The sequence below is a fragment of the Piliocolobus tephrosceles genome, chromosome 3 (assembly GCF_002776525.5).
Source record: "Piliocolobus tephrosceles isolate RC106 chromosome 3, ASM277652v3, whole genome shotgun sequence".
In the NCBI taxonomy this organism is placed as follows: domain Eukaryota; kingdom Metazoa; phylum Chordata; class Mammalia; order Primates; family Cercopithecidae; genus Piliocolobus; species Piliocolobus tephrosceles.
Window position 1 is genome coordinate 36,846,789 of NC_045436.1, and position 17,260 is coordinate 36,864,048.

The following is a 17,260-nucleotide window of genomic DNA, read 5'->3' on the forward strand; positions in this document are numbered from 1 at the left end:
AAGAAAGAGAAAGAAAGAAGAAAGAAAGACTATTGTAGACTTACATATATGAAGTTGTGAAAAATACTACAGAGAGATTTTGTGTACCCTTTACCTAGTTTCCCCCAGCAGCAACATATTGCAAAACCAGAGTACAATCTTACAGTCGAGATACTGGCATTGATGTGGTCAAGCTACAGAACATTTCCATCAATACAAGGATCCCTCGTGTAGCCCTTTTATAGCCACTACTTTGTTCTCCATTTCTGTAAATTTGTCATTCTCAGAATGGCGTACAAATGGAATTACACAGTATGTAACCTCTTGCGACTGGCTTTTCTTCACTCAGCATAATTCTGTGGAAATCAGCGCAGGTGTTTTCATGTATCCATAGTTCATTTCTTGCTATTACTGAGTAGTATTCCATTATATGCATATACCACAGTTTATTTACCCATTCACCTGTTATAGGACTTCTGGATTGTTTCTTGTTATTAGCTATTATGGATAAATTTGCTGATTTGCTGTAAAAGTGTACATGCTTTTGCATGAACTTCGGTCTTCCTTTCTCTGGCATATGCCAAGTCAAATAATTGCTGGGTTTTATGGTTGCATGTAAGAAATTGTCAAACTGCTGTTCAGAGGGGCTCCACCATTTTAAATTCCCACTAGTCAATGTATGAGTGATCCTGTTTTTCTGCACCTTCTCCAGCATTTGATGTTGTCCCTGCTTTTTTGTTTTGGTTTCGTTTGTTTTCTTTTTGAGATGCAGTCTCGCTCCGTTGCCCAGGCTGGAGTGCAGTAGCGTGATCTGGGCTCACTGCAACCTCCACTTCCCAGGTTCAAGTGCCCCTCCCACCGCAGCCTCCTGAGTAGCTGGGACTACAGTTGTGCACCACCATGCTCAGCTAATTGTTGTATGTTTGGGTAGAGATGGGTTTCACCATATTGGCCAAACTGGTCTCAAATCCCTGGACTCAAGTGATCCGCTCACCTCGGCGTCCCAAAGCATTGGGATTATAGGTGTGAGCCACCTTGACCGGCCTCTCATTGTTTTTTTGTTTTAGCCATTCTGATAGGTGTATGGTGCTATTGATTGTGATTTGATTCTGCATTTTCCTAATGGCTAATGATAATCAGGAGTGTCTTTTCATGTGCTTATTTGCTGTCCATATCTCCTCTTTGGTGAAATGATGCTTCTTTACTTTTGTGTATCTTCAAATTTCTCCTCAATAAAATGTTTAAAAATGAAAAAAAAAAAATAAGTATTCAAGCTGGGGTGGAGGACGGCTGGGATTCTGAGGAGCCATTAGACAACACAGACCTGAACACCCCATTTCCAGAATCTCTGCAAGACTCAGTGCTTCCCAGAGTCACATGCTTTTCCTAACTCCCACTGCGAATCTGTTTTAAGGTGACGGTCCTTGTACTCCAGAGCTCTGCCATGAGGGTGAATCCAAGAGGAATATACAAATGCTGTTCCTCCTGAAAGGTTCCTCCTGAAAGGGAGGTTCCAGGGCTGAGGACAATGTCCAGTGACCAGGTGGACCTCATTCTGGTGCTATCGTTCCAGGAACATTGCCAATGGTAGCCACATGGAACCACTGGTTCACAAGCTGCCCCTTCACAACTGCTGGAAGGAATTCCTCCACTGACAAGTGGGAATGATGTTTGACAAGTGGGAATGATATTTGACAAATGGGAATGATGTTTCACCTCCTGCTTGATCACTAGGACAGTGGGAATGTGGTGAGTACTGTGTGCAAAGCCACGAGTTTCTTGGAAGACAAGCCCCAGCCAGAGTTCAAATCATTGTGAACTGGTTGAAAAAAGCAGGGGCTTGAGAAAGAGCTGAGAACAATTAGGCACTTTACCCCGCTGCTTATCTAGTGATTTGCAGTTCTATTGTATTGGAGTCGATCTTGAACTTGGGAGTAGGAGGCCCTGTGGGGGTGGGAAAGCTGTTCTGCTGCCTCAGTCTCTCAGCAGTGGTGAAGAAGCCTGCCCTGCAGGGGAGCCCACCTCTTGCCTCTCCTCCCTAGGGATGAATCAGCTGGTGGGAACCTCTTGTGCCTTGGGAAAGAAGGAAATACAGCCAATAGGGAAGTTGACGGCTCCACTCAGCCATAGCTGAATGGAGGCACTGTTCTTTCTGCTGAGGCAGCTTCCAAAGCTGAATCATCATTTTCTTTTTTTTCTTTTGTTTTACATGGGGTCTCACTAGGTTTCCCAGGCTGGTCTTAAACTCCTGGGCTCCAAGTAGCTGTGATTACAGGCATGTGCCACTGAGCCTGGCTGAACCACGGTTTTCATTCAAATATAGCTCAAACCCTTCTTCAGCACTTGCCTAGACTGGCAAGATCATCGCTGAATGTAGCAAGACTGTCCAGATTCTTCCAACAAACTTCTCAGACTGATGAGCAACCATTGACAGCACGGGAGATGGGAAATGATCAATTATCCTATGCTGGCCACTTTGGAAAGAACCAGGCTCGGTCCTCCTTCCAGGGAGGGTTTCCACACCCTAAAGCAGGGTGGGAGGCTGTCTTCCCGCGCCCCTTCTTCTGCTTGCATTCTGAGTCAGCACCCTGGAGAGCTGCACCCCACCCCCTTCCTGACCAGTGAGGTCAATGCAGATGCCGGCCTGCCTGGCCCCAGCACAGAGCAAGAGGGAAGGAACCGCAGCTGCTAGATGGGGCTCCCAAGGCCCAAGTTGAAGTGATCCTCATGAAGGCTGTGGAAAGCTCCAAGACCCAAGAGGTCCAGGAAACAGGGTTCCAAAGAATTGTTCTGCTGACAAATTCTTACTGTGGGTACTCAGACATGGGTGTGGCCTTGTTCAGCACTTATTAGTAAAATGCTTCACATACACTATGGCAGCTATGGCAAGATGCTAGTGAAGTGTCACTTCCAGTGTTCCCCCAGGAGCCATTGTTATGGAAGCTCTAAGGTTGTGTGACTGAGAGCTCCAGACTCTCAGTGGCCATGCGTATGACTGGAAGTCCTTACGTTTTAAGATCCTCAGGCTCCTTTGAGGCAGCTCTCCTCTTAATCGGATGCTGAGTTCCAAGTAAATTCCTCTGTCTTGCTTGATCAGAGCGAAACACAACTACATTGCCTGGACAGCGGCTCTAAGAGGGGCCCAGCATGGAGAACAGCTCATGAGCCTGCATGGGAATCCCGGCCTTCTTACCAGTCTGCCTTCTTGCCTCTCTCCAGCCCAGTGGGTCTCAACAGCAGGAGGGAAAATGGAAAATTTTCAGTGGAAAATTTCTTAAGTGCAAATCTGGGGGCCTATCAGAAAGATTCTGGCTTGTAAGTCTGGGGTGGGACTAGGAATCACCACCCCCAAGTAATCGGGCTGTGCACAGGAGCACTCCATGCTGTGGGTGCTGCTGGATCCTCCAACACTGTTGAGTCAGGGGCACCGAGGGAAGCTCACCACCTGCAGTGATCATCCCAGCTCTCACCAAGGTGGCTCACTTCCCCAGCTACCAGCTGGCCGTGGCTCATGGGTCCATGGCCCTGGCCCTGGCCACACATAGCTGTATGTAATCCACACAGCCTCTGCCATCTTCTCATTAGTTGTCTAGCAGGCTAGGGCTGAATCCAGCCTCCCTCCCAGAAAATGAAGGCAGAGGGTGTGCACCCTTCTGTTGGCCCAGTGTGCTCTCTATTAGGAAGAACAGCCAAAAGGCAATTACAGTTAGAGAAATGACCCATGTTTCCCGGAGTTGACCTGGGAGATGGAACCCCTGTGTCTGCTTCTGCATTCAGTCCTGCCTCAGGAGCAGAGAGGTCTTTCCTTCTCCAGCAGTGGAGGGTGGACATCGCTCCTCCGGCCACCAGTGCCCTGAAGCTGCAGTGCCTTCACCTCCACTTGATGGCAGGAGGTAGAAGAGAAACATTCCTGGTGCTCCTGGCCTTTCCCCTCAGGAACACTGCTGTAAGTGAGCTTCTCTTCTGTAGAAATTCCGGTGCCACAATCTACCCACACCTGGCATCTCAGGCTGCCTGGGCTGCTATAACAGAATACCATAGACCTAAGGTCTTAGAAACAACAGAAATGTATTTTTCACAGTTCTGGAGTCTGGGAAGTTTAAGATCAGAGCACTGACAAACCCAATGTTTAGTGAGAACCCGTTCATGGATGGTCACTTCTTGCTGTGTCCTCACATGGTGGAAAGGATGCTTGCACGTCCTTGGGCCTTCTTTATAAGGGCATTAATCCCATTCGTGAGGGCTACAGGCTCATGACCTAATCACTCACCAAAAGCCCCACCTCCTAATCCTACCTCCTTGGGGTTAGGATTTCAACACCGGAATTTGAGGGGGAACAACATTCAGACCACAGGGGACAGGTTAAATATCTTTCTAATGTGCTATCCTGAAAACATACCCATAATGCATGACTTGGTTGCTCTGGGAAAGTGCATTCTGAAATCCTCAAATCTCATTGCAAGCAAACTTGGGGAACATCCTCTGCTTGTGAGCTGGGGACTGCCTGCACGACTCAGCCCTTTAGTGTGTTTCTGAGGCGCAGGGAAAAGCCCAGGACCTGACTCCAGGAGCCTGGCACGACTCCATCAGTGAGGACCTGGAATAGGCATCCTCCCTGAAACGCCCAGGTGCCTCCCTCCATGGCTCGTAGTCAGGGATGTCAGGCTCCGGGTAGGCCCTTGGTAAAGGGTCTGTGAACGAACAACTATGAATGCTGCTTGCGGCCAGTCCAATTGTCCTATCAATCAGGAAGCCAAAAGCCCCACTGCAGAGCTCTGGCCCAGCAGACAGAAAAGCCGTTTTCTTCAGCTACAACATTACTCTTGTCTTCACTTAGGAGATCCAGTGAACTGTGGGACATCCAAACCAGGAGATACTAGTGGATGAAGAGCCCCGAGGAGCGGGTGCTCTGGGTTATGTTTTCAACCTTGCCACAAATTTGGCCTGAGCTATGCATTCTTTCTCCACAGAGGCTGAGCAGGGTGATTTTGCAGATACCCCGGTGCCCCAGTTTGTTTGTGCTCACAGCCCAAATAATTTTAAGCAGCACTTAATGAGTGATCAGATGCAACGTCCTTTATTCAAATTTGGTTTATATATTTGATGCTTATATGTGTTTGGGGACAAGCACCAAAAAAATTCTCTATTTTTTCTGACAGGGTTGGAGCATGCAGCCAAAATATAATGATGAATTAAGTTTAAGTTTCAATGGAAAATTCCGTAAAGTTGCAAAATGTCATCATTGCCATATGTGGGGAGGTAGGGGAAGGATACTGCACCCTTAGAGGCAGAAATTCACAATGTACACACCCCCGAAGGTGAATTAATAGTTCTACCAAAGTCTTCTGGGGCCCCTCACCCTAACACATAAATATGCGGTCTTGAATGAACAATTAGGAGATGGTGTTCCCTTGAATTTAATGAATTTCTTTAGGAGGATGAAACCACAGTTCCTTTATGAAAGCCATAAAATAAAAGGGAAGGAAAAAAGGAAGATTACTTGAGACCCATTAGAAAAATAAAAAGCTTTCTTGGTGGGGGCGTGGGGGCGGTACATGTCAGTAATCCCTTCAACAGCAGGATTGAAAGTTTTGGGAGGAGTCTGGTGTCCCAAACTGCTTACAACACAGACGAGACCAGCTTCTAAATGTTCAGGGAGCAAGCGGCAACTCCCAACAAGAACATCATTTACTGTCATCTGCTGATTCTGACCCAGGGATGTCCCTTTAGCTCACTTCAGATAAGGCAGGAAAGTAGCAAGGACTGAAACATGACATAATCCCCACTCCTTTTCACATATGCACAATGCTGATCAGAAAAAGCCATCTCTCCCTCCTCTCTGCTCATTCCTGAGTCAGCCATGAGGGGAGCTGTGATTTCCTAATGGTGTCCTGAACCAAAATGCAGGACACCCAGGACACCATCTAGACTTGCCGGGCCCACGGCGCTGACATAAAACTTAGCTCAGTATGGAATAACGTGAGCTGCGCAGTCCAGCCTGCTGTCAGAGGCAGGGTTGCATCCCCGCGGCCTGGGGCAAGGCCCACTCCCTAAGCCCTCAATTATGAGCAGGTTCTGTGCTAGCAAGAAGACACACAGCCAACAGCCTCATTTAGGCTCTCGAGCCTTTGGAGGGCAAGTCAGCTGCATCCCACCCTCCCTCGCCTCCCGGATCTCTGCTTCTCTCTGGGCGGGAAATTGAATACTCTCCCAGCAGGATCACACAGACACATCCATGGTGAAACATGACTCTCATAAACAGGAACTTTATTAAACTACATGTTACACAAAAGAACATATAAATGGACCATTAAATACCTTCAGTTTATCTTAAACAAATTTACATTGAAACTTATTTACATTTCTCCATTTGTTTTCTTAAATTATTTTTCCAAGCTTACTACCAATAAAAGGTAATAGAATGATCATCTGCTCACACAGATGCGTAAAGAAGTTGTCCACAGGGCTAAGTAAAGCACCACTTCCCGGGAAACACAGCTTATTACATCTTCCAGCAACAACTCATGCTGAAGGTGCTTTCTTCTGAGCAGCCCTTGGGGTGAGGCTTTTGCTTTAGAGATGCTGGGGGTCGGTTCTGAGGAGCTGATCCAGGGCAGAGATGGGTCCTTGGTGATTGACCTGACGTGGACTCATAGAGTCAGAAGGACCCGTGGAGACCATCATCAAGGCCATGGCCCCACATCTGTGATATGGGAAACAGGCTTGGGAAGAGGTGGTGACTTGCCAAAGTCACTCAGCATCCATGATAGAGAAAGGGCCTGGGAGCTCGGTACCCAGGGTTCCTCCAAGAGGTCCCGACCCTTCTGCTATCCACAAATCCACAAACTTAGAATCACATTCATTTCCCACCACCATGTACCTTATGCTTTGAACTGTTTTGTCTACCCGATTAAATATATAACTTCTTAGGCTTCTTCAAATGGTGAAAAGCAGCTCAGGATTCCCATAAGCATCTTTGTGGAGCCCTGGAAATACCTACTCAGGCCATTTTTACAAGAGGTTTTGTGGTCAGGTGCTTTACTACTTCAGTCATAACATTTGCCTTTAAAACTCAGCTGAGTTATGGAAGCTCAGCATTTCCAATTAACTTAGATGAAAGGCAACAGTCTGCAGAATGGAGGCTCTAACATCAACCATGTGGATTCCCCACAAACGCATCATATTTGCCTAAATCCATCTACCTACCAATGTCAGATCTAAAACGAGGTTTCACTAATAAGGGACCTAAAATTAAAAAAAAAAAAAAAACATAAAAAAGTTTCTTAAAAAAAGAAATGTTCCAATAATTTTCCCATTTCCCAATTAGTCTCAGAGGAGTCGTGAAATGGGCATTGGGTAGAAAAAGTCCATGTTTTGAACTCTTTCGAAAAAAGCATGATTCCCCCCTCCCTGCCCCCAAACTTTTCCTGATGATATACATTCTTCTGAAAGCAATTTCATGCTTTTGGTCTGCTTTAAAAAACTTGATTTGGTTCTTCTCAGGATTTAAAAACCACTGTACCAAGGAAGGGATGTCAATGTTAAAAACTATTATTAAAAGACGGAGACAAGGAGAGAGAGGGACTCTCTCCAGGCCATGTCAGAAAAGAAGGAAGTGCTGGGAGCACACAAAGAGAGAAGAAAGGCTGGGAGACAGAATGGTTTGCACCTCCCTGTAACCAGAGTGAACACAGGTCATAGCAGCCTTCACTCAGTTTTATAACAGACACATGAATGGAGGAACATGGGACTGGAAAGACGCACACTGTCAAACAGCCCTGATGCCTTTCCACTAAAATATGGCACTTCGATTACAGAGAAATCCAGCATTCTACCAGGGTCTGCCACCCATCTGCAGGGAAGCCTGTCCTGCAGCCATGAGGCTCCCGAGGCTCATACCCCACTGCTCACAATGTGCCCCCTGAATACATGGAAGCATCTGATTTCTGTCTGAGTCCAACTTTCCCTCCTGTTCCTAGACAGACTCACACCCAGAGTCATGCACGGAGAAGTAGGCAAGCCAGACAATCTTCAGGGAGACACAGCCCATCACAGGATACCCAAGGCTTGTGGGGAAGTCCAGTTGCCAGCAATGGACAGTGTGTGGGCAGGTGAAACTCTGAGGCCAGAGAACACAGGAAGATAAAAATATCTTCATATTGAGAATATACTGGCCAAGTGTGGTGCCTCATACCTGTAATCCCAGCACTTTGGGAGGCTGAGGTGGGAGGATCAATTGAGCCCAAGAGTTCGAGATTAGCCTGAGCAACACAGTGAGATCACATCTCTACAAAAGATAAATTAAAAACAAAACAAAACAAAAAAAAAAACAATTAGCCAGGCAGGTGTGCTGGTATCTGTAGTCCCAGCTCCTAGGGAGGCTGAGGTGGGAGGATCACTTGGGTCTGGGAGGTCAAGGCTGCAATGGGCTATGATTGTGCCACTGCACTCCAGTCTGGGAGACAGAGCAAGACCCTGTCGCAAAACAAAAACAAAAACAAAAAACAAAAAACATACATACATACATACATATATATACATATATGTATGTATTTTTTCTTGGGAAGCATTTCACTCTGCAAAAGGAACCAAAACTAAAACATTTCGTTTTTGTTTTGTTTCGTTTTAGACAGGGTCTCACTCTGTCACCCAGGCTGGCATGTAGTGGTGGGGTCCTTGGTTCAAGCGATCTTCCCATCTCAGCGTTCAGAGTGGCTGGGGCCACAGGCATGTGCCACCACACTTGGCTTAATTTTGTGTTTCTGATAGAGACGGGGTTTCTCCATGTTGCCTAGGCTGGTCTCGAACTCCTAGGCTCAAACCATCCGCCCACTTTGGCCTCCCAAAGTTCTGGATTACAGGCATGAGCCACTGCACCTAGCTAATTTTTATATTAAAAAGAAAGTCTTTGATATATAAAAACTGGCCAGAAAAAAACTTTTTTGACTTGTTTCATAAGAATGTCACCTTACACTCCTATGAAGTCTTTCTCGGGATCCGGGGTTTGGGGGAGGGTGGGGTGCATGGGGGAGGCGTGGCCCTCACAGTAGTGAACCTTTGTCCATCTGGATGCTGGACTGCAGCAGGGCTCAGCACAGCAGGCTGCAGTCCACAGGCCTCCTGGACTGTGCCATCCCGACAGTGTCACTAGCAGTGGCACCAGCGGCTGCTTTATCTGTAACAAAGACATGCTGCCTCTTTCCCCATCCTCGCCCCAGAAGTCAGTCTTCACCGTCTGAATCCCAGGAGGCAGGAGAGGACAGGCACCCATCACTTCCATAACGGATTGAGGATTCTTCCCAGCGTGGTCCGACTGGAGTCCTTCCGACGGAGGGAGGCCCTTTCCCCAGCCCCTCTGGACTGCAGAGGGGCCTCCGTGTTGGCACTGGGACCCTCCGCAGACTCTGGGCGCTTCTTGGGGACCCGGGCACTGCTGGCTCGCCTCAATGTGCCGCTGTCCTTGGGAGTGGTATCCTCGGGGTCCCCTTTCCCCCTCAGCTGCCGCTGTGACACTGTCCGAGTGATGCCGGGTGCTTTGGCCGCGGGAGGAAGATCTGTTCTCATGCTTCGAGAGGAGGAGGCCACCGTGTTCCGGGCAAAGCTGGGGACACGGGGTAGTTCATGGGGGATGCTGGGCACCGGCGGGGTCTTGGGCTCGTTGGGACTCTCGGGGCCCTCGGAGTGGGCGCGGCAGGTCTTATTTTCCTCAGGCTTCTGTCTGGGGAGGTTCCTGAGTGGTTTGGCACTGGGCTTCTTGAAAGAACCCCTGGGCTGCAGCGGGACGTCCCTCCCCGGACGGCTGCTGCTGGAGCCGCTGCTCCCCCGCGGCAGCCTCTGCTCCTCGGCGCCTGTGGAGGTCCTCCTGGGCGACGTGTCCGAGGCCCTCCGCACGGAGTTCTGGCGTGACCACACAGTATCTGTGCTGCTGGGGGGATTCTGGGAGGGCCCCCGGGATGACAGCTCTGGTCGCCTCCAGCCGGCGTCTCTGCTGGACTTGGTGATGGGCATGACCTTGCGCATGCTCTCGCTCTCCGAGGTGGTCAGGGTCCGCACCGGCTTGGCCATTCCCCCCTGGCTCCGCCGGGCGCTCCCGGGCTTGGAGGCCCCGGGAGACGCCTCTTTGAAGGAGCCTCTCTTTGGTGCTACAACATCCTTCCTTTTGGTGGGTTTGTCCCTGGGCAGGCCACCCTTGCAGCTGGGCTCACTATCCACAGAGACGGGGGCAGGAGCCTCCCCAGGGGGGCTGGATGTAGGGTTGGAGGAGACTTGGCTGTCCCCCATTTCTCCAACCCCAGAGGACATGGAGCCATCCCCTTCCCCGCCTTCCTCCGGGTCCCCGCCTCTGGGTCTGGAGTCAGTTCCCTCTGAGCAGTCCAGGGTCAGCGAGCAGTCGGTGTCCGAGATGCAGAACAGAGGCCTGGGATCTTTGTTCTCAGGGTCGCTGCTACCCACAGATCCCAAAGCCGCACTTCCAGGCTCATCGTGGGCAGCCTTGCCGTCCTCCAGGGCTGGGCTGAGACTCCCCAGGGCATCTCTGCCCATGGGTGTCAGGCTGCTGCTGCTGGCACTGAGGGACTGCGGGACCCCATGCCCCACAGACCCTGGCTCCATAGGACTGAAGTCACTCAAAGTCAGCTGGGAGGTCTCCTCCATGCCCTGGGAACCCTGGAGGTTGAACTGGGCCAGCCCTGTCACCAGTTCGTGCTCCTTAATCCCCAGAGCCAATGGCGAGAGAGGAGGGGACTGTGCTAAGCCCAGGCTCACGGGCTCACTGTACCTCTTTCGGAGGACACTGACGCCCTGGTGCCGAGCTCTGCGAAAGGCAGAGGCAGGGTCCTCAGGCTGGGCGGCTGGATGCTGGTGCCCTCGTGCTGAGGGGGGGTTGGGGGCCTCCTCCTGGCCTCCCGAGGCCTGAGGTTTGTATGCAAAGCTGGAGTCCGGGTGCCTCACTTCTTCAGGCTCCAGGCAGTCTACCGGGGGCCTGGCCTGCCTGGGGCTGCTCCGGGGCAGGCTGTGGAACTTGTTGGGCTCCTCAGGGCTGCGGGTGGAGCTCTCCAAGAAGGTCAGCAGCTCCTGGTCAGCAGAGGGACCCAGGGAGAGGCGGGAGCGACGGGTGTTTGGGGGCCGGTAGGAGGGGCTGGCGGGGCTGATGGGCCTGGGGTGCAGGAAAGGGAGAAGACCCTCTGCACCCTTCTTGGTCAGCAGCTCCACATCATTCTCACTGCTACTCCGGCCAAATGCCCCCAGCTCCCCAGTTGCCCAGGAGCGCTGCCTCTGCTCCTGCTCCTTCAGCCTCTGCAGCTGCCTCAGCTCCTGCGCCTCCCGGTCGTGGTTGTCCTGAGGGATGGAGAGAAGCCCGAAGATGCATGAGACATGTGGGACCAATGTGCAGTTCCAGAGCTACGCTAAGAGCCAAAGAAAGATACAGGCATGGAGGGGTGCTCTGGGTCACGTCTTACACTGAGAAAGAGGCTGTGTGTGTGTGCGTGCACGTGTGTGTGTGTGTGTGTCTGTGGAGAGAGGGTGAGGCTCTGCAAAGCTACCAGGGATCTGACCAGAGAGGGTGAATGCCGTAGACCTGGCCCAACAATTTGTCTACAGTTTTTATCCGGTCCTTGGGTCCAACTTCCAGCTTTCCAGCCAAGGCACTGCCCAGTGGAGGCTGCCATTCCACATATGCACACGACCTCAACTCCCAGGAAAGCCAACTCTGTTTCTGAACAGTGTAAGACAGAGAGGACTTCCAGGAAAGGGCTATATAGGCAATAGCTGAGAGAAAAATACTGTGGGTGTTTAAAGAGTGAGCCTCAAATTGTACGTCTGTGCAGCATGGATCTGTCCTACACACATTCATGTGTAGCACATTCTACTTAACAATGATTTGGATGTTTTAATGTATAGCCATGACATTAAGAGATGCTCTGTTCAGCTCTGTTCCCTGACTGCTCTTTGGTAAAGCAACACCACACATGGCATGGTGGCTCTGCCAGCTGCAGCCTGCAGCACATGGCTCTGTCTCTCACGTCCTAGCCTGTTCCCACAATCAGAGAAGAGGAAGAGGTGCAGGTGTGCTTTACGAATCCTTCAACCCTTCACCCTGCTCCAGAGTACCCAGCCCTTCCCATCGAAACTGCACCAGAGCAAGCTCACATACCAAAGCACACTGTACCACCTGGCCGTGCACTTGAAATAGATTTGTGTCATGGAAATATGTGGATCTCACAGCCCAAATGTGTTATCGTTAGCAGTTTTACTTGACAATCAATTTCCTCCAACGATGGCCTTTCCCTTCCAAGTTTCTGTTTCTGTGGGGCTCTAGCTGGGGACTCTTGGCTCCTCCTGCAGCTCTAGCCTCAGCCTCCCATCTCATCCCCAAGTCTCTCGGGTCTTCTTTCAAGGTTGCCTGTGGTGGTGGTAGGGCCGGTGTCTGGCTCTTAGGACAGTGGGGCTGAGAACATCACACAGGTGGCTTCACAGGCCTACGGAATTCCTGGGAGTGAGGGCCTCATTAAGAGCCAACTTGGCCTTGACACCCACCACTGCCTCCCACAGCTGAGCTCACTTCTTGGCCAGAGGAGCACAAACGTGGCCACAGGCTGAGCCTCCTTCTCTTAACTGGATAGAGAAAGGAGGGGTTGAGAACACAAAGCAATTCTGGGCTTGAAAGAAATCTGACCAATCCCTCAAAGAAATTCAGCTGTGGACAAGGTTGCATTCCAACTGGAGGGGAGAGATGACTCACAAGCTTTGCTTCCTCATCACCACCCGAAATGAAGGGATGTGAGTGGCCGGTATGCTTTCAATGGACGGATTAAAGTTTTACTTGAAAGCCAAGCAACCCAGAGAGTTTTCTAGCTTCTACATAAAACCCAGAGATGACTGGAATTGGTGGTTGAAGGGCAAGAAATGTAGCTGTTTTGCTCAGTGCAGCAGCAGGCTGTGTGGTTATGTGGGAATCTGGAAGACCGCTCTGGGGAGGACAACATGGTTGCCCTGGTGCCAATCCCACAGTGACGGCAGCGGAGCTTGGAAGAGGGGAAAGGGAGGGCCGTCCCATCATCCCACCACAACAGAAGTCTCCCTGAAAGGGGACATTCTCTTCTGGGAGTGGGTGAGGAAGACACTCAGGATCATCAAGAGACTTTTAAATGGAATGACTGCCATCATGGAGGAACTTTACTAACAAAATGCTCTCAAGGCATTAATGTGAGTGTCAGGCAGCCTGCGCACCAAAGCAGCAGAGGCAGTCAGATGCCACCCCTGATGCTATGCAAGCCCTTGGGGCTGGGATGGCAGAGCCACTTTCCAGCAATCCCAGCCGAGAGCCTGGCAATGCCACCTAGGTCAGATGTTCCTGAAACTGTAGAGATGCAAAGTGCCTTTCTGTGGTGAGCAGGACTAGGTCGAGAAGGAAAATAAAAATCCAAGCAGCCCCGAGACACAGATGCCGCCAGCCATACCTTAACTGCTTTGTTGAATCTGGTACAGAAATCTCTAAATATCTGAAAGCATTCATCCAGTTTCATGGTTTTTTTGTCTTCACAGAAAAAATCTATAAGGGTGTGGGCCTCGTCCTGGAGCTCCTGTTTCCAGCATTCCAGTTCCCTCAGCTTTTCTACGGCAAACTGCAGAAAAACACACGAACACACACTGAGGTAAACGTGGTCAGCTGATGCGGCGCCAGGCACTGCATCGGGTGCCCAGAGAAGACACGCTCTGGGGTCTTGGAAAAGGAAGGTTTATTGCAAGGCCAATGCAATCAGAGCCAAAAGGAAAATAATTCAACTCAGACCAAACTTCGGGGAAAGCAAGGTGAACTCCCGTGTGAGACCTAGACTAAGCAACAAGATAGATTGAAGAGCTTTAACCTGCAGAACGTCACTAACAAAATGTTCACTTTTAATGTCACTGAAAAAAATTACACGGGTATAGTGTTGGTTTCACCAAGGAAGATCCATTTTTCATCTGTTCCTCCTCCTCTTAAAATTGAGTCTTACACGGGTCAAGAGTTTACTTTAGGGTCTCTGAAACTACTCGCTGTACTGATGCATTATCAATTTTGCCCCACTGAGAGGGTGTCTAAACTTAATCCCAACTGAGCTCTGTGAGGGTCAGGGTCACCCCCACAGGACCAAAGCCCTCATGCCTAACTGGGGCTGCTGATCCAAGTCAGCTGGGAAGCTTGGCAACAGGCCATGCCTGCATCCCTCACGTTCAATTTCACCAGTTTAGGGTGGATCCAACAGTAATATTTTCTGAAAGCACCACCCCAGGAGATGCTGAGGGGTCCCGAGGGCTAGGCATTACTGTCCTTTACAAATCCACCCTCTTCGCTTCTTCATTTTCTCCGAATTCTTCTAGGACAAATAAGTCTCTGAGGCCCCTATGCAATCTGGTACTGCCTCAACACAGGGATGGGAAGGAAGCCTGGTTTCCTCCAATGAGTTCCAAGGCCTTCAGCATGGAATCTGCCATGTCCAAGGGTCACACACACTTCCCCGATGGCAGTTCAGTGACAACATGGGGAGCTGCATGAGGAAGCAGTATGGTGCAGAGAAAAAGGACTCCATGGCAGCCACAGCCCACGCAGAATGAACATTTGGAATCACACTGAAGTCTTATGTTGAGACAGGGTCTCACTCCACTACCCAGACTGGAGTACAATGGTGTGATCATGGCTCACTGCAGCCTCGACCTCCTGGGCTCAAGCAATCCTCCCACCTCGGCCTCCTGAGCAGCTGGGACTATAGCTACGTACCACCACACCCAGCTAATATTTAAATATTTTGTAGAGACAGGGTTTCCCTATGTTTCCCAGGAAAGCCTCAAGCCATCCTACTGCCTCAGCCTCTCTAAGTGCTGGGATTACAGGGGTAAGCCACTGCACCTAGCCTCTGTTGCTTCCTTGTTTACCGGGAAATAATGGTTAGATGAAGAAGGAATGTATGAAGTATGTTACTCTATGAACTCACATGTATCATGTTTCTAAAAAAGGTTATATTTGAAAACATTTTTTGAGTGAAGCAGGGATGGGCTGGGAAATGGTAAAGCTAAAGTTGCCCACTTTGGAGGGGTGGAACTGCTGTTTGAACCTGCGTGGAGAGCTACGGAACCTACAGGGAAATTCTGTGAAGATGCCGCCTCCTACCCACTCCAACCCACTTTCCCCCTTAAAAGCCCTTCTCTTAAACCAAACACACTCAAGAGGTAGTAGGAAACCAAAACTATGTAGGAAACCAAATACCAGAGAAAGTAACCATCTGAGTCAGCAGCCCAAGGCAGTGTGTGCATTCGTGCTGTATTTTTCTTTATGGAGGAATGGTATTAATGAAAGGATAAATCTTTGCCTGTCATTCTTCCACGGGGGAAAGATGGATTCCAGCCAAGGACAGCTCAACTACAGAAAAATAGGCCTCTTGACAAGAATCTACATGGGAGCTCAGCTCCACCTCATATGTTTCATCTCTGGATCCTGTGGGGATTGACAAAATACCAGGAAGGAAAAACTTAAACACACTGAAGTCACCCTTTGGACTTGAGAAAATGAAACATTCTGAATGTGGATCTGAACAGTGACCACACTTGAAGTTATTGGCCAGGAGTTCTACATGATTAGGACCAGAAATGGAAAAGTTCAAAGCTACACTGGCAAAGCAAGAATGACAACAGGTTAGCAGCTGTAGTGTCCAATTCAACCTTACATCTCTAACTTGCCTGCTACAAACCAAAGTTTCAAACAAGTTTGCTCAGTGTTTCTTACCCCAAGGGTGAAAATGCTGCAGATCTGCAAAAATGTGTTCTTCTTATTTTTCTGCTTGAATCCTTGAAGAGCTCCCCGCCTCTTAACAGCATAGAGTTTAGTCCAGCATTCAGACTGGTGTTCAGAGACCTGTGTGGCCTGGCCCTGACCTACCTTGAAGAATTTTATCTCACCTATTCAAAAGGAAGTTGAATTTAAGAAAGAAGAGTACATAGCTGTATGAAACGTTTTACTTATAGAGATAGAAATGAGAAACTGGCTGGGCGTGGTGGCTTATGCCTATAATCCCAGCACTTTGGAAGGCAGGCAGATCACGAGGTCAGGACATCAAGACCATCCTGGCTAACACGGGGAAACCCCATCACTACTAAAAATACGAAAAATTAGCCTGGTGTGGTGACACGCGCCTGTAGTCCCAGCTACTCAGGAGGCTGAGGGAGGAGAATCACTTTACCCCAGGAGGCGGAGCTTGCAGCGAGCTGAGATCACACCACTGCACCCAGCCTGGGTGACAGGGCGAGACTCTGTCTCAAAAAAAGAAAAAAAGAAAAAAATGACTGCCAGAAAGAAGTGTAAAGAGTTAAAACAAGACTGACTATGAAAAGCAGTCCAGAGGTAAGGCTAAGTCAGAGCTGTTCTTCATTCTAAGCTTCCCTGTGTGAATATTGACTATGAGATGGTAATAGTTAACATGAGAACTTGGAGGAATGAAACATCCAGAATTTTAATCTTTATGTGCAATGGTCCTTATTCTTGAATTTCTGGATTTGTTTAATGCATATGTTTACTGTTCAGTATTTTTGTGGTGGTGGTGTTTGTAACAAGAAAATTAATTTGGTTTTACTCGAAGGAAAATACAGAGCACGTTTAATAATAAAAATAAACTCACAGCACAGCCAAACAAAATCAAGCATCTGCCGAAGGTCATAATATTTTGAAAGAGCTGAATTAAGAAGCGAAGGCTTCAGCTGGCACAACCTCAGGAGCATACTGTTCCCCCCCAGTGCCCAGGCAGTCCTGCCACACGATTCCACCTCACAGGTCTCAAAACACTAACAACATTTCAGATCGCACAGCCTTTTGCTGAAGACTAAAAGCATGAGATGGTGCCTCTTTTTTTTTTTAATAAGGAAGATAAAAGAAGTATGTCAGACTATGTGATTAGTGAGTCACAGTGAGCTGTCACAAACATGTCCACTCTGCTGTTTTTTGTTGATGTTATTTGGAGCAGCTCCTGACACACCCTGTGGGCCCTGTATACTCCTGGTGTTGACGGGCACAGTGCTCATGTGTTCTGCTGCTCTCATTATAAAACATGCCAAAACGCAGCTTGTTTCTTTAATGTAAACAAGTGAAGAAATGACAGCCCAAGTTCTAAGGCGTCTCGATTTCTGTGGAACTTTGTTCTGTTATCCAAAAGTTTAATTGGTTTAGAAACAAAACCTGAGTTGCTAGGTATAGCCCAAGTGCAACTCTATGGGCTGACACCAGTTCACCACAGTAAACTGCAATCGTGCAAAC

The 17,260-nt window shown here is 49.2% G+C and overlaps 1 protein-coding gene across 2 annotated transcripts in view; it reads right to left on the reverse strand.

Annotated features, from left to right (window-relative positions):
* Positions 1-8,788: 8,788 nt before the first annotated feature.
* The window catches only part of FHDC1 (FH2 domain containing 1), a 41,044-nt gene continuing 32,572 nt past the window's right edge, over positions 8,789-17,260 (reverse strand). For both annotated transcript variants that reach the window (XM_023227747.3, XM_031935311.1), the window contains exons 11-12: positions 13,440-13,604; positions 8,789-11,316 (exon numbers count right to left, since the gene is read on the reverse strand). In XM_023227747.3, coding sequence (XP_023083515.1) covers positions 9,250-11,316; positions 13,440-13,604 — 2,232 coding nt within the window. In that variant the 3' untranslated portion in view covers positions 8,789-9,249. The remainder of the gene's footprint in view (positions 11,317-13,439; positions 13,605-17,260) is intronic.